Source organism: Podarcis tiliguerta (assembly GCF_965153285.1).
Source record: "Podarcis tiliguerta genome assembly, chromosome: 5".
Lineage (NCBI taxonomy): Eukaryota > Metazoa > Chordata > Lepidosauria > Squamata > Lacertidae > Podarcis > Podarcis tiliguerta.
The window spans coordinates 38,142,627-38,169,007 of record NC_139538.1 but is presented as its reverse complement, the minus strand read 5'-3'; the positions used below and the strand labels follow the sequence as shown (position 1 = coordinate 38,169,007).

Below are 26,381 nucleotides of genomic sequence, written 5' to 3'. Positions count from 1 at the left end.
CCGTTAGAGGAGGCATATCTATTATGTATCCAAATGCATATGCAAATGAGCTGTCAATTAGGGAAATCCTTTTTATCTAATTTACTCAGATTACAGGCTAAAGCCTCACCCACCCCCGCATTTATCTAACGGATCCAACGTCGCCGCTCTACCAGAACCTATTGAATGAGGAACTGTTAATAATGCACTATTACATGAACTGCCCCCATCCCCCGCTCCGTTTAATATTTGAGGTTGTTGAACCTCGGAGCAGCAGCTTAAAACGCGTCCCGCGCCGAAACCTTAAATCGTATTGAATTAAAAACCACAACAGCCAACAGCCGCGAATTTACGCTCTCGGATGCATCTCTCTTCGGCGCCAGAAGGGGGCGCTGCGAGATCGAAGGCCCGCTTGGCCCGAGCTTGGGCGTCCCCTTTAAAGCAGACGCCGGGCGGAGAAGCTGCGCTTGGGCCGGGCGGAAGTAAGTGGCGGCGGCGGCGGCGGCGGCGGGTGCGGAATGGCTGGCGTTTCGAGGGCGCCCCCGAAGATGTGGGCTGGTGAGCTTTGTTCCTTTGCCTCGCTGGTTCAGGAGTCGGGGGGTCGAGGGCGGGCGCCTCCCAGTTTCCCGGCATCAGGCGGCTTGGCTGGCCTTGTGTGGGGCGCAGCCCTTGCTCGACGGGGCCATAAGAGGCAGGCTCGCCCCGCAACCCCGTCCCTGGGCATGGCGATGCCTGCCGCTTCTAACATGGCCCGTTCCTGCTCTGTGCTGCGGCGTCCTAGAGGACGGCGCCTGGGTTTTGTGGGGCGGGGAAGGGAATCCCCGGAAACCCCTCCTCTGCCAGCCTGTGGGGTGGCTGCTGTGGGGCTTTGCTCCCAGAACTGGCCCCTTCGGGTGGGTCACTGAACATGCCTCCGTGGGGCTCTCGGGTGCTTTGCCCCCCCCCCCCCCACTTTGGAACTTTATTGTGATTGTGTTGAAAAGCGGCCAAGCTCTCACACTGACTGCTGCAAATGACACAACCTCAGGCTTCCTTAGGAGGAGGCTTGGGTGGTTGTGCGCCAATAGCAGGGATTGAGAACCTGTGGCTGTTTCTGGACTCTCCCAACTCCTGTCAGCCCCAGTCAGGTGGCTGATACTGGTTGGGGATGATAGGATCTGTAGTCGGGAAAACATCTGGACGGCCGACGTTCCTGATTTAATGGCAGGCTTCTGAGCCGTCATTGAACCTGGAAGCAAATGATGGGGCAAGGAAGTCATATGTTTCAATGCGAGGTCCCAGAGTTTCCCTTGTAGGCACCTTCTAGCTTGTGGGGGATGTAGGGCAGCAGCTGGGATAGCTCAGTCGGTGGTAGGACATGAGACTCTATCTCAGGGCTGTGGGTTGGAGCCCCACATTGGGTGAAATATTCCTGCATTGCAGGGGGTTGGACTAGATGAACCTTATGGTCCCTTCTAACTCTGATTCTATGATCTAATGGTGGCGGTCTGTTGACAGCTGTCGGAGAGAAATGGTTAGAGTGTGTGTGGGGGGGAATAATATTTCTAAAAGAATTTATACTCTGCCTTTTGGCCCTAACAAGGACCTCCAAAATGGCTTGCAACTTAAACGGTACGAGTTGTAATCCAGACACAGAGAGGAGATTAGTATGGTTTGTGTTAGTCTGCACAGCTGACATATTGGTGTCAATGCATGCCTGCCTTAGGATAACACGTAGCTACTGTTACTTTCATATTTTTTATCAAGTACAAAAGTGAAGCAGTTGTGTGGAAATCTCACCCTCCTGTTTAAGTAGGAGTTCTTAGCCGTGACTTTTCACTTGTAGTCTGCGTATTGTCCACTGCTGCAGGTTTTCTCTGATGATTTCTATGTATCCCTATTGTAAATGTGGCATGTGAACCATTCTATATCAGTTACAGGTGTTTGGGCTCTGGAAGCAGATGTACTTTAAACTTCCCTCCTCCTATCAAGTGGCTGCTTTCTGACAGCTGGGAACAGGAAAGATGGAAGATGAACTGAAGATGGAGAGTCAAAACCTTGACCAAGATCAAGGTCCCTTTGTGGCGGATGAATCAAGTCAGCAGCCATTGTGCCAGGAAACCTCTTCCCCCAAGCTGTCTGTGACTGAACTGAGTAGAGAGTTGGACTCCAAGAGTGAGCTGGTAAGACATTGCTGCCTGTCTTTTGTCTAAAGAATGAATTGTTGCTGTCCTTCATTATACATTATACATTGTTATGTGCTACTGTTTACTTTTGTAGTGTTAGCTAATCGGGATTTTAAAAAATACGTTGCAGGTGCTAGTTTCAAGTTCATGGCATAACAACCTCTTTACACGTGCACAAAATATTTTTATGGGAGTTTTATTTCTTCAGATTTTTGGATTGGATCATACATTAATATATTGTTTGGTTCATGTAGTTGCAGTGGGTTGGTTCCAGAGAAATGTAGTCAGGACTCCACTTGGGAAACAGGGCTTTCCTGCCTCTTCAGACTCCTTGTGCTTCCCCAAAAAACCACTCTTGGAGTTAGAGGGACTCTGGAATAGTATGGGATGTGGTGCCGGAAATGAATACACTTTCAGAAGCTTGCCAGAAACTTGTGTCAGACGCTTGCTTAAGAGATAAACCCACACACCCACACAATTTGTATCTCCTCTAACTATAGGGAAAAGAGGCATTGGTTTGTGGCCAGAGTGCTTTTTTAGCATCCGAAATCAAGCTTACAGTGCTTTACTTCACACACTGAAAAGTATTAGACAAACTGCGGAGTGACTGGAAGTCATCTACTGTACTGTGTCATCTATTATCTGTTCTAAGATGCTGTGTCTAGTATGTTTTGGGCTGCTTTTGCAGCTGAATGCGTAGATTTGTTACATCATATGGGTTGTTCTGTTGTCTTATTTTGATGTGGATGAAGATGGCTGAGTGCTGGAAGATTAACACTCCCCCCCCCCATATAAGTCCCAGACAATCCTAAAATGAAAGGGGAAATGTGGGGCCTGTAATGTTAATTAAAATGTTCTTAAAGCAAATAGGAATCGTTTGGGGGGTGGGGGAAGTTTTCAGACAAACATTAATTATGGTGTGTACAGTCTTCCTTCAGTCATAACAGTTCCCAAAGTGGCTTTCAGTGAACTAAAGCTAAAAACAGTTCTCAAAATAATAAATTGCTTAAAGTACCAGAAGGTGGCACTGGATGTATGCATTATTATACCTTCTTGCACTCCCAGATATTACGACTCAGGAGTAGGGACCCTCTGGCCTGCAGGCCAAACTTGGCCCATAAGCCTGCTTCTCCCAAACCACACCCACTTGCCCCACACCTGGTATCATATGACAGATAGCTATGCAACTGTCAGAGCACAAATGGGAGCTTTATAAAGCTCTCCTGATTGTTCAGTGGCAAAGGAAAGCAGGTTTTGATTCTACTGTCCATTAGCTGATGGACTCTGGAGCCAAAGCTTCCTGGATCAGCTGCACATGGTGCTTTGAAGTCCTGACTTCAGAATTTCAAAGCAACCAATCACTTGACATCATTGTGACCTAAAGTGTTTGACAGCTGGGCATTCTTGCAGGGTCTGTGACCCCTGTTCTAGCTGCTCTCTTTACCCCTTCATACCACACTTTATGTAGTTCTTAGGGGCATTCAGATGCAGACTGTTGGAAGTGCTTATACAACAGCTAAACAGATTTTGACAATTTGAGCAATGGAGACTGCAATTCCAATTCCTAAAGTGCCATCCTGCTGCAGCAGAGGGGAAAAACGGACATGGTCATCCTTTTTCTGGTTCTCACCTTCAGGCTTTGATGTTTTCATTACCAGAAAGTCCTGGGTTTTATGTTGTGTTTATGATCTGTGCATTTTTTGTTGCACATATCTGGTATTTACACAGTTTAAACTTTTGTTCAGCCCTAGATCATTAAAGGTAAAGGTAAAGGTACCCCTGCCCGTACAGGCCAGTCTTGACAGACTCTAGGGTTGTGCGCCCATCTCACTCAAGAGGCCAGGGGCCAGCACTGTCCGGAGACACCTCCGGGTCACGTGGCCAGCATGACATCGCTGCTCTGGCAAGCCAGAGCCGCACACGGAAACGCCGTTTACCTTCCCGCTAGTAAGCGGTCCCTATTTATCTACTTGCACCCGGGAGTGCTTTCGAACTGCTAGGTTGGCAGGTGCTGGGACCGAACAACGGGAGCGCACCCCGCCACGGGGATTCGAACCGCCGACCTTTCGATCGGCAAGCCCTAGGCGCTGAGGCTTTTACCCACAGCGCCACCCGTGTCCCATCCCTAGATCATTACATTGATCAAATTCCCAATTGTTCATAGTGTGTGTGTACAGTAGCTCCCAATTGAAATTTTCCTTTTGAAAGCACCAATTTTCAGAAAAGAGCACCCAGGGAAGAGTGATTAGGAGCATGAAGCATTTCACTGTCAAAAGTGGTCAGCCAACATCTTCATGACGAAGCTTAAAAATGTTTCTTTTTTTGATATAGATAGATGACAAGGAGTTTGATATTCCTCAGGTTGATACTCCCCCAACACTGGAAAGTATTTTAAATGAGGTGAGTTGAGCAGGGTAGTACAAAACCCTTATTTGCACACTGTGCTGGAAGAGCAAAATGCAAATGTGCAATTGCTCACAGACCAATTTATCATAATGTGACACTGCTCTTAAACTACCTTGGAAAATGGGACCAAGCTCCTCTAAAAATTGGCAAAGCTGTTTAATTGGCATTGTGTGTTCTTTTCTCTCTGTGTGTGCCTTTCTGAACCCACCAGTAGGATTTTATTCAGCAATCTTTGAGCAAAGTCTGTCTTTCATCCCTGTCTAATACCATGCCTAACTGGAACCTGGCAAACCCAGGCAGTACTGCTGTAAGTTACATTAGTGCATTGCAAGGCTGGATATAGCATGGTTGGCCAGCTATGTTATTTCTGTCTCTTTTTTAGACTGATGATGAAGAAGAGCCATTTGTTCTTGAGGATCCTTCCCTTCTAAATATTGATAACATTGACACTCACTCATATGATACTTCATCTGTAGCAAGCTCTGACAGCGGCGATAGAACACACTTGAAAAGGTAACTCTTTGTGGGCAAATGCCTTGATGTGGCTCCTTTGAGATCGATGCCATCACTGACAGTCTCCAGGAACTTACTTCATAGGATTGGTAACTTGCGCCCCACCATGGGAGAGGAGGTATAGCAGTTGCATGAGGGGGTGTAGGAAATGGCATAAGTGCCCCCCTCTCCTGTGCCACTCATGTCCTCACAGCTCCACCCCACTGGTGGCCTTCTGAGCTGACGTATCTGTGGTGTTGCACTGTTACATGTGTCATGGTAGCATTTGCATGGCTGTAGTGTATCTGGTGTTCTGCTGGCACAGTGGGACTTTAGCCCCTCATCCAGCAGTTTCTCACTACAGCACTGGGCTCTTAACTACATGTAGAGTTCTGAGAGATTGTCCTTACTTTACGAAGGAAGAAGAAGCTTCGTGATTCTTTCTCCATCCATGGCTCTGTGATACGGCTGTCCCTTCTGAAAGGAATCTCTGCTCAGATAGTATCTGCAGCGGTAAGTAGCTTTTCTCCACTGAGGCAGATGAACAACATGGGCAGTACACAAGTCGGAAGAGACAATAGTTAGGTGGTACACTTACGATATTCATGCAGCGGGTAGAAAAGGATAAACATGAAGTTTGTTTTCCTAGTCTACAACTAACTGGGGTCTAGGGATTTGGATATGCGGTCAAGCACACTCTTCCACTGCCTCATGTTCTGTTTCTATTATTTATTTCTATTTATTTTATTTATTTCATAACATTTATACACTGCTTGATTTGGTTAAAAAAACACACCAAAAAAACCCTCAAAGCGTTCTAGTGTTGTATCTGGCTCTGGTAAACTCGCAAGTGTTAGTTTGAGAATCCTGAAAAAACGGATTCTCTGGGTGATTTTAGGACTGGGTGTGAGCTCCTTTTAATTCCATACTGGTGATGGTCACACATAATGGTAAACCCAGGAGGAGGAGGATGCTTCTAGCCCCTGCATTTTGTAGCTTTGGGGTATTTTCCATCTGTGGGAAAAGCAAAATCCACTCTGGAGTGAGCAGAACCCTTTTCTGCACAGTCATAACCTGATGAATTCCCATATGGAATTAATCTGGTTGTGGGGGGTGTTTGAGTCAGAGCTTCAGCTTCTTAATGACAAGTGTAGGCTTAAGTTTGAACCAGATGACCCTCAAGACCCTTCCAACTTACAATTCTATGATTCTATTATTTCAAATGGCAAGTTGGGAAGCCTCACATGATTATATCTGACGTGCAGATTATTTTGTGTTTCGCTCTTATGATTATTGATGCTAGTTGCATAATATATCTTTCTCTTTTAGGCCAAAGTGGATGCTGGCTTACCCACTGCAATTGTAAGTTTATGAATAACTATACAATGCTTGTTTCATTTTTGATGTTCTTAAAGCCTTGCTCCTAGATACGGTATTTTTGCAGACCCTGTTTCTTTCCAAAACTATTTCATTTGTATTACTATATAGAATGAATGAATGAATAGATATGAATAATCCATGTAACAAAATAAAGGACCCAAAGCAGTGCACACAATCTGGTACTCCAGTAACCCTTGCAGTAGCTGTGATAAGCAACATTTGGATGTAAAGCTAAGCTATGGATTGCCAGGCTTGGGCTCCTTAGCCATGAGAAAGAAATGGGAAACCCTTGCTTTTAATTAACCTCTTTTATCTGAGTTTGGTATTACCTGGTCAATCTGGAGTTAGCCTTAACCATAGTTTACTGAAACAACCCAACTTTAAAACCATGGGGTGGGATTCATTGTTGTGCTTTAATGAATGTTTGCACAAGCATTGCAGCTTTCCAGATAGAACAGCCTCCCTCTCCTTCCCCTGTGTGCTGTTCTGGAGGTTCTCACACCTCCAGAGCCAATTTCAGACACACACATACACAGAGGAGGGAAGCCCTGTTGCACAAATGGAAGTCCTTATGCAGGGCTTCTGCTATAATGGGGCTCATTAGGTTATTTCAAACCATGGTTTATTAAGTTTGCTTGTTTCAATAAGCTATAGTTAGATTAATCACAGTTTAGGATTGGGCTGTAATGCTAAAGTATGATTACATTAAAGTGAAAATATCCTTTCTTTTCCCTCATAGAGGCACTGGAGGAGGAAAGGGGAATAGATGAGCGCAGTTTTTGTGCACAGGCCAATGAGTAGGCTTAATGAAAAATCAGGAAGTCTAACTGCCACCTAATGTATATGATGATAATGATGAGGATAATCCTGTCAGTCACCTGTTCCAATTATAAAGGTCACTTGGATCAGTTCTTTTTGTGAAATAATCTTTAATCATTTGGTCAGCAAGTATTTCTGATATGGCTTCTTCTGAGTCCTTTATAGAAACCTACTCCATGGGTGCATAACCTTTTAGGGTTAATTTCTGGTTTCAGTTTTGCTTACTTAAAACATTGATAATCTGATTGCTACTTTTGGGTTATTGCTTATTGTCTGCCTTGTTTTCAAGTGCTCTAATGCTTTCCCTTGGCTTTGCTTTGTTTAGGCAGCCTCAAGTCTCATAGCAGTGGGAACATCCCATGGACTGGCACTGATATTTGGTAAGCAAGGGTACCTGTTGAACTACTTAAACTTCAGCAAATCACTTTGAATTTGATTTCTGTGGCATATTGTATGTATTTTGTTACTGTATTTTGTTACATAAGTAGTACCAATATGTCTGGTCATCTGATTCAGTAAGCTTAGCAGGACATGCTACATGTAAGTAATGTGATGTATTTTAAAATGATGTTGACTTGCAGGCTTTCTGGATTAAAAAAGATTATGTTCCAATAAGGTAGGGGTTTGTTTTTTTACTTGGTTCTGTAGATGGCATTTGAAGGAAGTGTTGTCTGGATATGCTGTTTTGGCCTCATGTTACAAAGAAATGAATAGGCATTTCGCCTGTTGCTCCCCACCCCGCCACCAGCAGAAACTGATTTGTGATAGCCTCTTGCTGAACAGAAACATTTTATTGGATATTTTTCCTCCCTATTGACTTCTGGATTTTCTTTCTCTCTCAACTTTTTTCCTCATGGACTGAGAAGGCAAAGGTATAGTACCGCTGCATTGTGCATGTAACTTGCATGAACAGATCCACAGTTTAAAACTGCCACAACTATGCTCTGAATTCTGATATATGGACTATATGTTCACAATGTAATTTTAGGTCTTAGGGTGCAGGAGTTGATAGAAAACCCTGAAGCTATTTCCTGTGCTGGAAACTCACCTGAAGAAGAGACAAATATTTTGTCTGTAGCTTTTAGTACATCATAGCTTTGATTACCACTCTGGCAGGAGGTACTGGTCTCCAACCAGAACATATTCAATAACTGCCTATACAGTTACGGGGAAAAGAAAGTACACCCTCTTTGAATTCTGTGGTATTATCAGGGAACAGTACCAATCACCACCTCCTTAGCAGGTCTTAAAATTAGGTAAATACAACCTCAGATGAACAACAGCACATGACATACTACTCCGTGTCATGGTTTATTTGACAAAAATAAAGCCAAAATGGGGAAGCCGTGTGTGGAAGAACTAAGCACACCTTATGATTCTACAGCTTGTAGAACCACCTTTAGTAAACTTAAAGCAATTGTTTTCTGTGTGGCTTTATCGGCTTCTCACATCATAGTGGAGGCATTTTGGCCTGCTATTCTTTACAACGTTGCTTCAGTTCGTTGAGGTTTGCTGGCATTTGTTTGAGGAAACTGGCTGCCTGCCACCTCTGAGGGTGTTGCTGCTTTTCCCACCTGCCTTTCCCTCTTCCACCATCTGTCTTGTGAACACTCTTCTTCTCTCCAGAGGCTTTGGCAAAGTGGGGGTGATCCTGAACCTCACAGCTAATTAAAATGATGAGGTTGGGATGTCCTTAAAGGTTAAGGGACCCCTGACCATTAGGTCCAGTCACAGACGACTCTGGGGTTGCGGCGCTCATCTCGCTTTATTAGCTGAGGGAGCCAGCGTACAGCTTCCGGGTCATGTGGCCAGCATGACTAAGCTGCTTCTGGTGAACCAGAGCCGTGCACGGAAACGCCATTTACCTTCCCGCCGGAGTGGTATCTATTTATCTACTTGCACTTTGACGTGCTTTCGAACTGCTAGGTTGGCATGAACAGGGACCAAGCAACGGGAGCTCACCCCGCCGCAGGGATTCAAACCGCCAACCTTCTGATCGGCAAGCCCAAGGCTCTGTGGTTTACACCACAGTGCCACCCGCGTGAGATGTCCTTATGGTTAAGCAGACTTTCAGAACACAAGTTAATTGGCTGAATTTGCCTAACCATAAGGATGGGATGTCCTTATGGTTAAGCAAAATCAGCCAATTAACTTGTGTTCTGAAAGTCTGCAGCAGGGATGGGTGAGGGCATTCCCCACCCCCCTGGTACATCTGACTGGGTTGATTCCTGGGTGAGAGCCAGAAACAACTAGGAGGGTGTGCATGTGCCTAACCCAGCCTCTTGGTGAGAGATGGATGACTAGTGAAGGGTGACCTGGTAAGAGCGCGGAAATCATTCATGGGTACATTTGCAGGATGGTGGGTAGGCAATGTGAGATTGAGCTCTCCCTTTCTGTGGTGGTACACCATTTGTGGAATGCCCTCCCTAGTGAGGTGCATCTGCCTCCATCATTAATTTTCAGAAGGAATTTGAAAACATTTTGGTTTACTTAGGAGTTAGGTGGCTGAAGGATACCTGTTCCTGGTAGTGACTGGATAAAATAATGAAGTGACTGGATAAAATAATGTTTTTAACTCTAACTGTTCTTGGAAATTGTGGCTGTGTTTGCTGCCCTGGCTCTTTCATTCATTCATTCATATAAATGAATGAATGAATAAAAACATCAATAATAATAATTAATAATACTTGAAGCAGAGATATAATGTGTGGGAAATGATAATTTGATTTTTATAGAGCATGCTCTGTGGTAAATACAATTAATTAACTTAATTCATTTATAAAAGTTTTTATATACCATTTGCTCACAAAACATTTGGGGTGTGTACAGCGACATAAAAAACTTAAAAGCAGTACAGAGCAATCATTAAAGTGACTGGCTACCCAAGGAAATTTTAAACTGCATAGGCCTGTCAGCATGGGTTTGGCCCATACTTCCTGGATTTATTTTTTAATGTGTGGTGTTTTATTGTGTTGCAACAGTGTAAATGAATCCGGGTTTTGTTAAATGCTGTTTGTTGTTAATAATTACAAATAATAGGTAAAAACATACCCTTCCACTGTCAGGGAAATCCACTACAGACTTTATGCATTCACAGGGTTGCAAAACCACCTATTGCTTTATTGACATCCTTCAAAGATCAGCCTATGAATTTTTTATTTTTCAAAAGAGTTTGAAGCCATATACCTAGTTTTTACTTCCTCCAATCTATTTTTAAAGTAGCTGCTGTTGTATTAAAAAAAAAAGTTTGACAACATTTAACATGCATATAAGTTTAAAGTACTTGGGCATAAACCTAGGTTTGATCACATTAGTAGAAGCAGATATCATGTACTGAAAATGGATAAGAAACTTCATTCAAGTAGCCTTGGGGCACTTACAGTTTTTGACTAGAGAGTCTAACCAGTTTCTAGAGAGCTGCTGAACTAAAATAAGGAAGCTGTGTTTCCGCTCCCTTTCCATTTGAATAGCTGTCTATGTCATATGACAAACTAGGTGTGAGATGAGGATTGTTGCAATCTTTAGTGTGGTGATCTTCATTCTCATATATTTGTGTGTATGTAATCTTGCTTCCAAACGGGCGTGGGGTTGAGTGAGAACTGTTTATTTTGACCTATAGGATTTTTCATTTTTAAAAAAGTTATTTTACATAATATGTGATGGTGGTAGCAGCAACAGCAGATATTGTCCATTGGCAGCCTGTTTGTGACCTTGAAATTCCCTCAATGCAATGTGCTTCCATGGCATTTTGGGAGGAAAACATGGAGGCCTTAGCAAAATAATTTTCTGTTCTATTCTCCCCCTCAAGCTTTTAATTGAGGCATAGCTTTTATTTTACTCTCCATTTTTCTATTATTCTTTAGCCTTTTTGTATTAAATTTCTAAAATATAATCTTTCTCTTAAAAGAACTGAAGTGTTTTGTTATGTTATCTCTTGACTTTATTATTGACCTTCTGTCTCCTTGCTGCTATAAATAGTGCTATTTTCTTTTTCTTTATGTGGCTTATTCTTCCCTTTATAGCACTGGTCATGTTGCTCCTGAGTTTTGTGGGCCTCATTGGGTGTCATAGCTCTTCACTGTTAGAATTTTAAATTCTGTCTTAAATCACATAAGCGGTTGCTCCTCATTTTTTACTCTCCACAAAAGCTTTCTCCACCTCCTCCTCCTGGTGAATTGTAAGCATGTTACGCCCAATTTAGGTGTTTATCATGATTATGCAAACCTGGAAAGGAAGGATGAGGGTGAGAGACCACAGTTTGTTGCTAGTTCTCCATATCATGGGTTGAATGATTGAAAATGTGATGTCTGAAATGAGCCAATTCATGATGTGTAGAATTACTCTTGATTCTAGGATGGATGTGCTGATCTGTGGTGTTGATGTACCCATATGTTAACTAGGCATACTTTGTGTTTAGATCCTAACCAGGCTCTTCGGCTTTGTTTGGGCAGTACCGCAGTTGGAGCACAGTATGGGGCTATATCTGCTCTTAGCATCAACAACGATTGTTCAAGACTTCTGTGTGGTTTTGCAAAAGGACAGGTAAGGTTGATATGTGGCACAATACTGTGCATGCTTACTCAGAAGTAAGTCCAGCTGTGTTCTGTGTACCCCAAGGTAGATGTGCAAACCCAGGGGTTACGTTTCAGTGAAATCGGGTAAAGTGTGGAGCACCCTCTCAAAACGCCCTTTAAATTTCCTCTCTGCTGTTCTCTTTTCAATCCATACCAAAAACACTGTATCCAAAAATATTCACAACTAGAATTGAAGCTCTGGGGCTGACAGGAGGCTGGAGGCTGCATGCGAAATCTGCTGCGCCACCCCGCACACCAGCTATTAGGCGGAGAGGCTGAGCAGTGTAAACAAAGCCCCGTTGCACCTTCAGTCTCTTTAGGGCTTCCTCTGCCTTCACTGTCATCCTCTTCGGGCTCCAGGGAGGGTCTCCTCATGAGCTACGAGGACTCTCCAGTTCTCTCCCGCCATTTCTGGGTTTGAACTGAATTATGTTATTATTTCCCAGCACCACGCATGTATGTGGTTGTGTGTAAGTGAGGGGACGCCTGTAATCAATGGCTAGTGGTTGTGATGGCTTTGTTCCACCTCCGCTGTCCAAGGCAGTGTCTCTGAATTCCAGTTGCTGGGGATTGCAAGTGAGGAAAGTGCTATTGCACTCGGGTTCTGCTCACAGGCTTTCTGTGGGTATCTGGTTGGCCACTATTGGAACAGAATGCTCAACTCAATGGGCCTTTGGCCTGATCTAGCTGGGCTCTTCTTTTTTGGTTCTGGAGATTTTCTATTTACACCTTTTGTTATCTCCATAGATAATTTCTTTCTACTGTGGCTTATTGTAGGGAGAAGCCTGATGACCCCAAATGTGATATAGATTAGCAAGCAGTACATGTATCCCACACAGTACTTCTTTGTACTCCGTGAGGCCTTATTTTAATGCCAGAAAATTCAGCTTTTGTTTAAGTCTAGCTTTGATTTTCTCAATAAAAATGTCATATGAGAGAAAACATCATCCATTTTATTTGTTTATTTTGTAAACTCTATATTTCAGTTCCTAGCAAAACTTTCAAAGAATAGATAGATAGATAGATAGAGTCATGTTCATTATTTTGGAAACTGGGAGTGAGCAATCTTGGCAGTCTTGCTCAATCATGTTGGCTAAGCTGGTGGGAGGAAGCTTCTGCTTTTAAACTGATGGACAAGCCATAGTGCAGTTTGGATGTGATATGGCAATTAAGAAAACTTTGTGGCCTTCCCCACCCTTTTGCTCCACCCCCCCTTGGCTCATACAGCCCTCCCTTTTCCTGTCGTTACCAACAGTAGCTTACAATCATGCCTGACCAGTTTAACCCTAATTTCTCTTAACCATAATTAGCTTTCAAACCAGAGTTTGAAACCAGGATTAGACCCCATTTCAAAATGTGCTTAGCAGTAATTTTTGTTAATCATGCCAGTTCAGACTTTGCAGTCAGGATAGTTACTGCTAGCCAGGAGAGAGCGCTGAGGAGGGGAGGACATAGGAGCCAACTCCTAAGGGCTGAGGGGACTTCACCCTCTCAATTTTTTTGAGGGGGCTGCCCCCCCCAGTTGATTGACATTGCCATTCAAATGATGTGCAAGCACCGTGTCATGTGATAGATTATGCAGGGTGCTGCTTACCTGAACCCCCCCCCCCATATTTTATTCAAGTTGGCACCCCTGGGGGAGGAATCTGCTCCCAGTTCCCAGACCATGGCAGTGGGGAAGTGTGATATCTGAATTAGACCTTTGTTCTCTAAAACTTTTATAAAATGTGAAGTACACTCTGTGCCTGGAAAAGTAGGACAAAATAATTGAATAATGCTTGATTACACAAGAAGATGGTTGGCAAATATTTCGTAGATGTCTTCATGCTTTGGTAATCCAGACTTGTATTAGAGAAAATTAATGGTCTTTTACTTATAGATTACAATGTGGGATCTGGCTAGTGGAAAGCTTTTGAGATCAATAACAGATGCTCATCCTCCAGGAACAGCAATTTTGCACATTAAGGTAAGAAATATTAATTAATTCTGCTTTGTGAGCTGTGTTGGCTGCACTGAAATTGTGTTAGATCTTTCTGACGATAATAAATTGTGCACACCTAATACAGCACCAGTATTTCTTACCTCAAAATTTGAATTGCATAGGAAAGAGAAGTATATTAAAAAATATCCCACCCACTTCTGAAAGGCGACAGATAGTTAAAGATCCAAGGCCTGGTTATAGAAGAAAGCTTTTGCCTGGTGCATAACAATATATAATGATGGTGCCAGGCGAGAGCATTCTACAAACAGTGAGGCACATGAAGAAGGGCCTCAGATGATGATCGCAGGGTCCGGGTTTGATTCATAGGGCCAGAGGCAATTCTTGAGGAACCATGGTCCTGATCCCTTTAAGACTTTATAGGTCAAAACCAGCACTCTGATTTGGGCCTGGAAACTAATTAACAGCCAGTGCAATCAGGCCATGTTTGGCGTTATGTGCTCAAACTGTCTTGCCTCAGTAAGCAACCTGGCTGCTAAATTCTGCACCAGCTGAACTTTCCAAATTGTCTTCAGAGGCAGCCCCACATATAGCACATTACAATCCAGTGGTACCTTGGGTTACATATGCTTCAGGTTACATACGCTTCAGGTTACAGACTCTGCTAACCCAGAAATATTACCTCAGGTTAAGAGGTACTTCAGGATGAGAACAGAAATCGTGCTCTGGCGGCGCGACAGCAGCAGGAGGCCCCATTAGCTAAAGTGGTGCTTCAGGTTAAGAACGGTTTCAGGTTAAGTACGGACCTCTGGAATGAATTAAGTACTTAACCCAAGGTACCACTGTAATCTGACCTGCAGGTTACCAGAGCATAGACAACAGAAGTTAGGCTATCCCTGTTTAGATAGCAGTGAAGCTGGGCTAGCAGCAGAAGCTGATAGAAGGCGTCTGTACCACTGAGGCCACCTGCGCCTCAAGCGACAGCAGTTGTTGCAGAAATACCCCTAAGCTGTGTAACCGCTTCTTCAGAGGGAATGTGACCCCGCTAAGAGCAGGCCACCTCCCATCCATCTGGTCTAGGGTAGCGCCCATTAACAAGTGAGGTAATGTTAATGAAAGAAAGTTTTAAAAGTTGCTGCGAAGATAGACGTGTGGGGGAAAAGTAATGTTCTGTTCAGTTTACAGATGATCCAACGCTAGCGATTTGCAACGACAGTGGAGGCTCAGTATTCGAACTCTCTTTCAGGTAAGAATCTGTGAGTTTATTGTCGGATGACAGCATTGTTGGAAATAGACCCTTTATAATGAAATCTTTTCTAAGAACCTGAAGTGCAGCATTTCAAACACCAGGTTGTGCTCAAGATTTCAAGTTGAACAGACTGAGGAAAAACACTAGAGGCTTTAGAGGCCTCATTCTCTCTTGAGTATCCCTTGAGTATCCTGATCAGTATCATTTGTGCTGGATTTGCAAATGTAGTTGTTAAAAGCCATTCCTGGAATTACATGCAACACTTTTGAAAGCTAAATTGTATATGCATTTTCCTATACACACAAGTCACCGTTGTAAATTGTTGCTGTTTGTTTATGTCCTTTTACTTTATTCTCAGGAGAGTCATGGGTGTGAGAACATGTGAGTCACGCTGCTTGTTCAGTGGTTCCAAGGGAGAAGTCTGCTGCATTGAGCCTTTACATGCAAAGACTGAACTGAGAGACCATCCCATCACCCAGTACTCCCTGCTTGCAATGGCTTCCTTAACAAAGGTGACTTCTACACAAGACATCCTGTTTTAAAATGGAAGAAATATTGCCGAATGCAGAATGTTTATTACTTACTTTCATTTCTACCTGCAGATTCTTGTCATTGGCTTGAAACCGTCTTTGAAAGTGTGGATGACTTTCCCATACGGTCGTGTGAGTAATTTTGACAAATTCATGATTGTTCAAAGTGCTGTGGTGGAGCATGAGGGTTACTGGGGCCAACCCTACCATGAAGCAGAGGGAGGAAACTGCCTTGGGTAATGCCCCTCACACTCTGACTGTTTCTCCTGATCCTGCCCCATTCCACCCAGCCATTACCCTCTGTTGAAGGACAGAGTTGTGTGTCCCACATGACTTGTCCTGCACCCCCAGAATTTGCCTGCCTCCTTCACATGCAGTGGAGAATGTTCCTTTCTTGAATCAACTTCTGGTCTAGGCTGCTTCTGTACATGTGACTAGAGAGCACGCCACCATCTTGTCCTTTGCCTAAGGCAGAAAATTGTCCTAGGCCAGGCCTGAGGATTATTTGGGGAGAACCTTAGTTTGGATGTCTAACACAGCCATCCATTGTCTTGTAAGAACTTTATACAACACACACTGCACCGATGGAGTAATTCTTTGCCAAATTAGGTATACCTAAGACCATTGACGTGGGACGTGGGTGGCGCTGTGGGTTAAACCACAGAGCCTAAGACTTGCCGATCAGAAGGTCGGCGGTTCGAATCCCCGTGACGGGGTGAGCTCCCGTTGCTCAGTCCCAGCTCCTGCCAACCTAGCAGTTCGAAAGCACAGCAAGTAGATAAATAGGTACCACTCCAGCGGGAAGGTAAACGGCATTTCCGTGCGCTGCTCTGGTTCGCCAGAAGCGGCTTAGTCATGCTGGCCACATGACCTGGAAGCTGTACGCCGGCTCCCTCAGCCAATAAAGCAAGATGAGTGCCGCAACCCCAGAGTCGGCCACGACTGGACCAAATGGTCAGGGGCCCTTTACCTTTAACTTTAAGACCATTGAAATCAGTAGGCTTAAGTGCACCCACCTCTGCAAGGACTGGAGACGCTAATGTTGTACATTTCAAGCTGATTGCGTCTTTATAAAGCTATGGAAAGTAAGGAATTTTTTATATATATTTAGTAAAGAGCATGATTATAGCATGGTTGAATCAGCAAGTCTTTTTGTAAATTGAGTTTAAATTAGACCAGTATATTTCACTTTCAAACCAGTACTTCTCCCCCCTCTACAGCCAGTACTTTTTCTTTCTTTTACTTGGTGCTAAGAATCTCATATATCTTCATCTTCAGATGGACCCCTCCAGTGTTCCATTGCTAGCATGGCATTTTGTTGCTGTGCAGACATCTGTGAATCCCGTGCTTGCCTTCTGCCGAGGAGATGTTGTCCATTTCCTTCTGGTAAGGTTCATTTTATCGATCAGCTTTGGAGAGTTGCTTTCTAAATACATATTCCCTCAGAGTAGTTGGTCATTAACTTACAGAAGCTCAGACTGTAGGATGGCAACAGTTGTGTTGTAGATGAGTTTCTCAGCTTACTAGTCTGTTGAAAAAGCCAAAGTATCTAATTGTTCAGTTTGATTTTCACTTGAGTGTACATTGGTATTAGTGGGAATCACTTTTCTTTCTTTATTTCCTGAATTATTTGTATTAAAAAATATATCAGAGCTGTTCTCAACAAATATGAATACAGTAAAACACACACAAGCTGATCACCAGCTGACTATTATGAAAAATGTTGGCAAATTTAAAAAGTTTTCTGCAGGTGTTAGACGAAAACACAGCTGAAGGTAGCACAATTGTAAGCAGCCCAATTGCTTGATGGACCAATGGTTGACTCTGTATAATGCAGTTTATTATGTTCCTATGAATTACCTAATTTCATCACCAGGTTAAGAGAGATGAATCTGGAGCAATACATGTTACAAAGCAGAAGCAGCTACATCTGCACTATGACCTCATTAATTTTACAGTAAGTTGTTATGTTTTATTTTCTAGTAGGAAATGCGAAGAATTTTGTTGCTAAAAAAGAAATAGGCATTTCTTCCATTTAATAGGCTCTTAACTCTTCAGAAGATGAAACTTGTCTGGGTAATGATGGTGAGGGGTGTCAGATGTTTATGTAGTGGTCTCCCTGCTGGCCTCTGTTGGCAGAGAGGAGCACCACCATTTAGGGGGCTGTGCTGTGACTGAGGCTGCAATGTCACTCAGCTAAGCTACTTCCAATTATTCTCTCACCTTTTTTTAGCAGGATCCAGGGGCTCAAGGATCCCCCTAGCAAATAACAAACAAAAACCCCACAGTCTGACATGACCAGTGCAAGCTGGTTGCAGAAATGGCTCCTCTGCTCCCCACCTCCATCTAAGATTGCTCTGTTATTTGCTAGTGAATTTCAACGTACGGTGGTACCTTGCTTCAGATTACAGACTCCGCTAACCCAGAAATAGTACCTGAGGTTAAGAACTTTGCTTCAGGATGAGAACAGAAATTGTGCTCTGGCGGCGCGGCAGCAGTGGGAGGCCCCATTAGCTAAAGTGGTACCTCAGGTTAAGAACAGTTTCAGGTTAAGAACGGACCTCCAGAACGAAGTAAGTTCTTAACCCGAGGAACCACTGTACTTAAATACATTGTTGCCACTTTAATAGTTCTCATTGTGTTGACTCTTGAGCCACGATCTTAATTTCTTCTGATTTGTCTTAGTTTGATTCTAGTAGAAAACTCGTCAACGTTAACTATTATTGGAAGTGTGTTTAAGACTTGAATAACCTGGGGGTTTAAAAAGTATAAACGTATAACCTACAAATATGAACTTCATTCTAGTTTTGTGCCTTGGGGCTTAAAGGGGTGCTTCAAGTTTTGCTCCCAATGGTTGTGGAGACCATCATATTAAGAAAAAGCTTGTCATATAATTGTGGGGATTTGTACATCACACTTGAGATTTTCCACTTTAAAATGTATATTTCTAGTCTTGCTGATTGTGGTTAAATATTCCTAGGGAAATTACATGACATTCCTCTCTAACATATTTGTACTGAGACCCCAACTTCTAAAGTTAGTCATGTTGCCCCCAGCTATATAATTCAAATGCTATGGCTTTATAAGATTTACTTAAGATGAAGAAGAGTTTGGATTTGATATCCCGCTTTATCACTACCTGAAGGAATCTCAAAGCAGCTAACATTCTCCTTTCCCTTCCTCCCCCACAACAAACACTCTGTGAGGAGAGTGTGTCTGAGAGACTTCAGAGAAGTGTGACTAGCCCAAGGTCACCCAGCAGCTGCATGTGGAGGAGTGGGGACCGCAAACCCGGTTCCCCAGATTACGAGACTACCGCGCTTAACCACTACACCACACTGGCTCTCTTAGTGCCCAATAATATCCCCTGTCCTTTTGTGTTATTACTTGTTGGTACCTGTTACCTTTGCTTGATTTCTAGTGGATAAATTCACGCACAGTGGTTCTTCTGGATAGTGTGGAGAAACTGCATGTGATAGATCGTCAGACGCAGGAGGAACTTGAGACTGTGGAGATCTCAGAAGTCCAGTTAGTGTACAACAGCAGCCATTTCAAATCATTGGCTACAGGAGGCAATGTCAGCCAAGCACTGGTATGGCCAAATGAGATATGTACTTAATGAACATGTTGGTTTGTTAGGAATTCCTATCTAACATCTGGTGTGTCCTGAAACTGCAGCTAAATAACGTCTCTCTCTCTCCTCCCGCCCCCACCATTTCTTCTTATAGTTCTCTGTTTTTGTACAATTGGGTTCTGTATTCTTCCTTTATGGCATAACTGTAGCAATAGAGAGAAACTGTATGGCATAACTGTAGCAATAGAGAGAAAAACTATTCTACAATGATGAGAGCAGACATACAGAAAGGACTTTCCTCTCCTTCCCAACTATATACACTTCAGCACATCCAAAAGATACCTTGAAACTCTGCCATCACTTTGCTGCACACAGAAATTGTTTGTTTGCTTACATAGCAATCACAGTCTCATATCCAGATTTTAAAGATTTTAAAACTTGACCATAGTTTTGTTCTGTCTCTTGCCCATTTGGTAAATTTCAGCAGAAATTAGCTTATGTTTCAAGCTTCTGCATTGCAAACTACACGTCTGAAATATAGTCAACCTATTTGGTAAATATTAGCTGCCTTGTTGACCCATAACACATCATTAAAACTCTTAGTGGATCACAGATGAATGTGAAATGACTACTAAATGCTCTACTTTGAATTTGTCACCTGCTACTATACAAAGGAGAGAGAGAAACGACTGAATAATTAAGCTTGTCTGGCTGCACTTATTTTTTCCATTGCCCTATATTCCTCATATATTTTCTTACTAATGAAAAACACCACTACTGTACTATTGTACTAAATAAAAACACTCCATGTTTTTTAGGCGCTGGTGGGGGAGAAAGCTTGTTACCAGTCAATCAGCAACTGTGGTGGTCAAATATTTTATTTAGGCACAAAGGTAAGTCTGACCAGGTTCTTCTAAAACTATTTTATTATTTACTAGGCCTCTTTATCTGCCTCTTATTAGAATGATTATTATTATCTCAGTATAGAATTATTTATCATTTGTTTTAGTACTTGTAAAGCATGTTGTGTGCTTTGGCAGAAAGGTGGTGTATGTAAATGTAATAAATAGAATAAGGCTATCAATGGCTCCTAGTCATGATGGCTGTATATACTACCTCCAGCATCAGAGATGGCATGAGAGGTTTTTTGTCTTCAGATGTTTCTTGTGGTCTTTTCATCTGCATCTTGTTAGCCACTGTGGAAAACAGGATGCTGGATTAGGTAGCCCTTTGATCTTAAGTTGCGGGATTCATGTTTCTTCAGCACCTAGAATAAATGTTGCCTAAGCATCCTGCCAGCTAGTATGGGAATTCATAGTTACTACCAACGAATGCTTAAGTAGACAACTGCATTTACTTGTGCTTTTACTTTCCTCTACTTTCAGTCTGTCCATGTGATGACACTGAGAAGCTGGAGAGAGGTAAGTGAAGAGAAAGGCCCTAGTGTATTAAGGCTGCAACCTTAAATTCACTTACATAGGACTAAGCTTTTCTGAAGGGTTTATAACTGAGTAGACATGTATAGGATGACACTGTAGAGAGCTTAGGTTCATGACTTGGTGACAGGAGGAATGAGCTGCCTTCATGACAAAACTTTGATGAGTAAATATACATATTATGGACAGAAAACATTGGTGTCCTGTTAATTGAATGCAATATTTTCACCAACCAACATAATAAAGCATTGCTAATCTAGACTGCACTGTCTTTTTTTTTTGGTAATTATTCATGATGCAGTGGAAGATTACCTCTGTACTGTTGATGTTGTATATGTATCAGCAATGAGGGAAACTTACAAAAATGTGAATAAATTGCTAAAGGGAGTTAATATATCATGTTCCTTCCATCAGCAAACCCCATAGTTAGTTTTGTTCCAAACTGACAAGGGGAAGGCAAATAAAATGGATTGGCTTATAATTTTAACTGCCATTAATTATTGCCCAGCTCCATGTTATTCAAAGGGCAGTTGTTTTGATGTTATGATGTTAATCAATTTTCAAAGCTTTATAGAATGGATTTGTGGAGTACTATTTTTGAGTGGCTGATTGATCTGAGACACGTGTATGTGTGGGTTGTGCACATTGTATTTTTGCGGGGGGGGGGTGTTGAATGTTTCTGTGTTGGAGCAAGCATCCTAGAAATGTCTTAAAACACAAACAGAGCAATTAGAATTCCTGAATTAAATCCTTAATTGGAGATTGCCTTTGGTCACAATCTGTAACAGTTGTTGCTGTTGTGTATCTGCCTTCAGAGAATAGATCATCTTCTGAAACAAGACTGCCTTAATGAAGCACTGGCTCTTGCTTGGTCCTTTCACGAAGGAAAAGCCAAGGCTGTTGTAGGTAAGTTTGATTTAGGTATTGTACCACCTAAGTAATTGCTTCAACAAAAGCCCCCCCAATTGCTTACCTTCTAGCAGCTGATCTTAAGAAGTATATTACCTATGAACATGGAACTTTCAGCTTTCTATCCTTGCTAAAAGCCATTGTTGGTACACCTGCCTTTCATAAATTTATCTAATCCCATGCTAAAATTAATCCTGCCTGGTTTTAATTCTACAGTATATGTGGTGGTGGTTATACACTTTAAAGTTGTGTTTTGAGCCATTTAATTTTTTAAAAATTGCCTACTCTGAGTTATAATAAGTGAGGAGCTTTTTCATTTGCAGTCTGACCTGGAAAAGACTTGGTATTCTGTTTTGTTTTTAAACAGGGTTATCTGGAGATGAACAGAAACGAAAGGCTGTTGTTGCAGACAGAGTGAGTTTTTCCTCTTCCTAATCTCATCTCTTTTTCCCCCTTCTGAATATAGAGCTACATTCTGTCTTTTTCCCCCCTTGTACAATTTAACTTTTGTTTTCCCAACAAACAGCTTAGTTAGGGTGTGTGTGTTGGTGTACATCTGAATGTGTAAAAGCAATGGCAATTAAAAGTCATACTTGCCATCAATGCATATTGTTCTCTTACATCATAAGTGATGCTCATCCTTATTAACAAATACCAGAGTACAGTGGTACCTCAGGTTACAGGCGCTTCAGGTTACAGACTCCACTAACCCAGAAATAGTACCTCGGGTTAAGAACTTTGCTTCAGGATGAGAACAGAAATCATGCTCAGGCGGTGGGAGGCCCCATTAGCTAAAGTGGTACCTCAGGTTAAGAACGGTTTCAGGTTAAGAACAGACCTCTGGAACGAATTAAGTTCTTAACTAGAGGTGCCACTGTATATAGTTACACCTCCACAATGATTAAACATTGACACTGTACATTAACTGATATTGGGTCCAAACTTTGTGGGAGGTCCTGGTAGCCTTAGCGGTTCGAGGCCCCTTTAGCAGCTGTGACTGATGCCACAGCTATGGCTGTTCCTGAACCGGCAGAGCCTTGGCCACAGTAGTTCAGTCTTTGCTGACTTCAAGCTTGGATTCCTGGCAATGCACTCTATGTGGGGCTTCTCTTGCACTTGATCTGGAAGCTGCAGTTAGTGCAGAATGCTGTAGCATGGCTGCTGACAAGAATGCAACACCTCTGCACTGGCTGCTGATTCACCAAGTTCAAAGCCATTCCTATTAGATTCAAAGGATTGTGGATAGGAAACCCAGCATCTATGAGAGAACTTTAGCAACTGGACAGCCCACCACCGATTTGCCCCTGTATCCTTTTTCTGAACCCATCCCTAGGGCCATAGATCAATGGTAGAACATGTGCATTGCATGCAGAAGATCCCACATTCAGTCTCTGACATCTTTAGGTAGGTCTAGGAATGTTCTCTCTCCTTCCACCGTCAAGTACCTTCCTTTCATATAAAGCATGACGGGCGCTCCTTACCTCTGTAATCTTTCTGTTTCACAGATGGTTGAAATTCTTATCCATTTTGCTGATCGAACGATGAAGAAATGTCCTGATCAGGGTAAAATCCAGGTTATGGAGCAGCACTTTCAGGTACAATGCCTTTTGCAGTGATTTCTCTTTTCTTTTCTATTTCCACTTAAAATTCAGAGGTTAAAACGGTTATGAATCGTTTCAAGAGAAATGGAAGCACCTATATAAAAATAATATTTCCTTGTATAGGCTGCTATCATGCTGCTCTTGGGCATCTTGTGGTAGACGCAGGGTTGATTCTTCTGCATCAGAAAAAAATTCAAGTCTTGAGGATAATGTGCAAGCAATATAGTGACTTCCTAATTTTGTGATCTCCCTATATCAGTGCAAGTTTAATCTTTTCTGGATAAAAGCTACAGAGCAGTAATAGGAGATCAAGCAGTACTTGCAGATTGTTAGTGACACTTTCTGTGTGGTTTTTTCGCAGGATATGGTGCCTGTCATTGTTGATTACTGCCTTCTGCTTCAGCGGATGTAAGTGAGAGCATGAGAAACTTGCTTACTGAATTCAATAGATTTGCCATACATACTGCACCAGGACTGCCACCTATAGCTGTTCCTTGCCTTAATGACAAACAGCAGGTGTCCCAGAAGAAAAGTGGGATATGAGAGCTGACAATGATGGAACAATTGAGCCATAGGGGAAGGTTTTCTCTAAATTTCCTGTCTGAATGATCTTGAATTATAGCACTGCATTCGCAATTGCTTATTTGTAAAATGGCGGGTTTCTAAATGGATTTTCCTTTTAGGGCCTCACCTTTTAAAGTTTTTGGTCTGAATGACAGATGTTTCAGGAATTTCATCTTTTTGAATTCCAGTGCAAATTGACTTGATCTGTGCCTTTTGGACTCATATGCAGATCAGAATGCAATTATCCTTCTGGATTTCACATTTATCTGAATTTTACAAAGCAGTTCTTACTTTAAAAAAAAGTACCAAAATGTTTATTTTAAGATAAGGTATGTTACTAAATGACATTTTGTGAAAAAAATACATATTTATAGACTAATATGTATTTGAAACATGGGACAGAACAGATTTACAGTCTGAACACATGCAAAACCGATACTGGCAGAAATAGATTAACCAGTCCCCCATCTGTAATATGAATACAGGAAGTGTTTTTGCCTGCTGTGTATGCTGTAGAAGTCAACCATTACTAGCTAAAATAAGTTTTTAATTTTTGATAATTACTTATTCACTTGTCATCTTCATTCTAGGGATCTGTTGTTTAGCCAGATGTATGACAAGATGAGTGAAAATTCTGTGGCAAAGGGTGTCTTTCTGGAGTGTCTTGAGCCATACATTTTAAGTGATAAATTGATGGGAATTACAGCTCAAATTATGAAAGATTTGCTGCTTCACTTCCAAGATAAGAATTTAATGGCAAACATGGAGGCTTGCATTGTACATATGGATATCACCAGCCTAGACATACAGCAGGTGATAATTGGTAACCTTCATATTTTGACATGGATGTAATATCATTCTGCTGCTGTTTAAGTACGAATGTTTTCAATAGTTAACGAACAAGATGTTTCAAACGTTTTGTGTTGCCTTGTGCTACAGAGATGCCCCCGGGCTCTGTAAAACTCTAAAAAGCGTTTGAGAACCAGACAAGATCTCTTAGGGTAATCTACATTAATCCAGGTATAATTATGTGGATTAATACCAGTTTCAAACTTGGGGTAAATCATGGGTGGGGAATCTCTGGTTTGCAAGCCAAATAAGGCTTTACCAGGCCTCCCCATTTGACCTGCAAAGCCATTTTTAGGAGTCCATTCCCACTCACCCTATTCTTGTCATGTATGATGTCACCAGGTGTCTCATGGGTAAGGGGCGGGGCTTCAAAGGAAAAATTGGGCACTTAAAATGAGCTCCCAATTGTTCTTTTGGTGAAGCACTTCCAGCACCCATTAACCACTCTTTCTGCAGGGCCTGTAAGACAGAACTATTCTGTCTGGCCTTCCATTTGAATTAGCTTGATCTGCTATTCCCTTTTCCCTTTCCTCTTCTATGAAGAAACCCTTTCTGGACCCCACATTTAAATTCTTATTCACACACCTCCTTGCTGGCCCTAGTAGGACCAACTTGGCCAGTTAGCCCTGGTGATTATTCGATGTCTACTGACTAGGTCCCCCCCCCCAAAAAAATGACCCCTGAATATTATTATTATTATTATTATTATGAGCAGTGGCTTGTTCAAGGAGGGGGAATTGTTCTCCCTTCCAGTGCTGCTTGAACCTTAAAAAACTGGAGGTTCAAAGAGCAGCACAGGACTGTTTGAAAGCTTTTCCAAAGCAGCTCCATACCTCAGTTCAAGAAATAGCATGGTTGTATTTGTAAAAGGGCTTTAAACATCCCTTTGAAAAGCCAGGAATTCCAAAAACAGCATGTGGACGTTCGAAAACCCTTTGCTACAAATTACCTCCCTTCCCCCTCATTTAAGGAAATCAGTTTCAGCTTTTTGTATATGTATTGCTCTACATTATCTTCTGAGTCCACATGCTGCTTACTGTCTGTTATAGTGTTGAATAAATCTTCAAGTCTCAAGGCATATTTTTTTGTTCCTAGGTGGTCCTCATGTGCTGGGAGAATCGTTTGTATGATGCCATGATCTATGTCTACAACAGTGGCATGAATGACTATATTACACCAATGGAGGTAGGAAGGTTGGAGCCACATACTAAGTACCTTCTGTGCTCATCATCAGTTTTCCGCAAGACACTTAACTAAACATCAGCCCCAGCCAGGGTGGCTGATGGTTAGGAATTAAGGGAATTGGAGTCCAACATGGTCTGGAGGCCATCACATTGGTTTCCTTTACTCTTTAGCTTTAGACTGGAGCAGTCCAGTTTTTATTCTTCTTTAACTGCAGTTCTTATTTATTCTGAACATTGTGCATGTTTACGGAGAAGCCACACACACATTCCCTGGGTGACATTGGCCACAGCCATTTTCTTTGAAGCTGGGAGCAATAAGTCTCATGGTTCTTATCAAGCATCACTAAACATGGAGCTGGTTTAAGTAATTTCAAGGACTTTCTCTTCAGCCAGTGGTTGTTTTTCCCCAGACCAAATAAATAACTATGCAACATTTGACAATAAACAAGTCAGTAGCAACCTATTTACTAAGGATGTAGCCAACATGGACTGCTCATAAAATGTCTGAAAAAAAATCACAATTTTATTTTTCTTCCGATAAAGTGCAAGCAAGCAATAACAGAATTGAAACAGATTTTAAATTATTGGAGGTTCTTATGCAAAAACTTTGTGATATTATCACTGATGCTGAGGCTAAGGGTGCATTGTAATAAACTGGTCATGTGCAATAGCCTTCCAGAAAGAACTCATGGATATGAGATTCTCATATGGTTCTGCCTCCCCAACATCAT

General features: G+C 42.3%; 1 protein-coding gene across 8 annotated transcripts in view; it reads left to right on the top strand.

The window, feature by feature from the left end:
• Nucleotides 1-398: 398 nt before the first annotated feature.
• Nucleotides 399-26,381, top strand: part of VPS8 (VPS8 subunit of CORVET complex) — an 88,585-nt gene continuing 62,602 nt past the window's right edge. For 2 of the 8 annotated variants that reach the window (XM_083443182.1, XM_083443178.1), the window contains exons 1-22: nucleotides 404-537; nucleotides 1,893-2,141; nucleotides 4,933-5,063; nucleotides 5,462-5,555; nucleotides 6,372-6,404; nucleotides 7,567-7,621; nucleotides 11,659-11,783; nucleotides 13,695-13,781; nucleotides 14,933-15,000; nucleotides 15,362-15,515; nucleotides 15,606-15,665; nucleotides 16,812-16,919; nucleotides 17,410-17,490; nucleotides 18,955-19,125; nucleotides 19,926-20,000; nucleotides 20,493-20,528; nucleotides 21,359-21,449; nucleotides 21,820-21,866; nucleotides 22,958-23,047; nucleotides 23,415-23,461; nucleotides 24,208-24,430; nucleotides 25,562-25,651. In XM_083443182.1, coding sequence (XP_083299308.1) covers nucleotides 1,983-2,141; nucleotides 4,933-5,063; nucleotides 5,462-5,555; nucleotides 6,372-6,404; nucleotides 7,567-7,621; nucleotides 11,659-11,783; nucleotides 13,695-13,781; nucleotides 14,933-15,000; nucleotides 15,362-15,515; nucleotides 15,606-15,665; nucleotides 16,812-16,919; nucleotides 17,410-17,490; nucleotides 18,955-19,125; nucleotides 19,926-20,000; nucleotides 20,493-20,528; nucleotides 21,359-21,449; nucleotides 21,820-21,866; nucleotides 22,958-23,047; nucleotides 23,415-23,461; nucleotides 24,208-24,430; nucleotides 25,562-25,651 — 2,025 coding nt within the window. In that variant the 5' untranslated portion in view covers nucleotides 404-537; nucleotides 1,893-1,982. Of the gene's footprint in view, nucleotides 538-1,892; nucleotides 2,142-4,475; nucleotides 4,545-4,932; nucleotides 5,064-5,461; nucleotides 5,556-6,371; nucleotides 6,405-7,566; nucleotides 7,622-11,658; nucleotides 11,784-13,694; nucleotides 13,782-14,932; nucleotides 15,001-15,361; nucleotides 15,516-15,605; nucleotides 15,666-16,811; nucleotides 16,920-17,409; nucleotides 17,491-18,954; nucleotides 19,126-19,925; nucleotides 20,001-20,492; nucleotides 20,529-21,358; nucleotides 21,450-21,819; nucleotides 21,867-22,957; nucleotides 23,048-23,414; nucleotides 23,462-24,207; nucleotides 24,431-25,561; nucleotides 25,652-26,381 lie in introns of all 8 variants that reach the window. The other 6 variants (XM_083443183.1, XM_083443179.1, XM_083443180.1 and 3 more) reach the window with 5 other exon arrangements.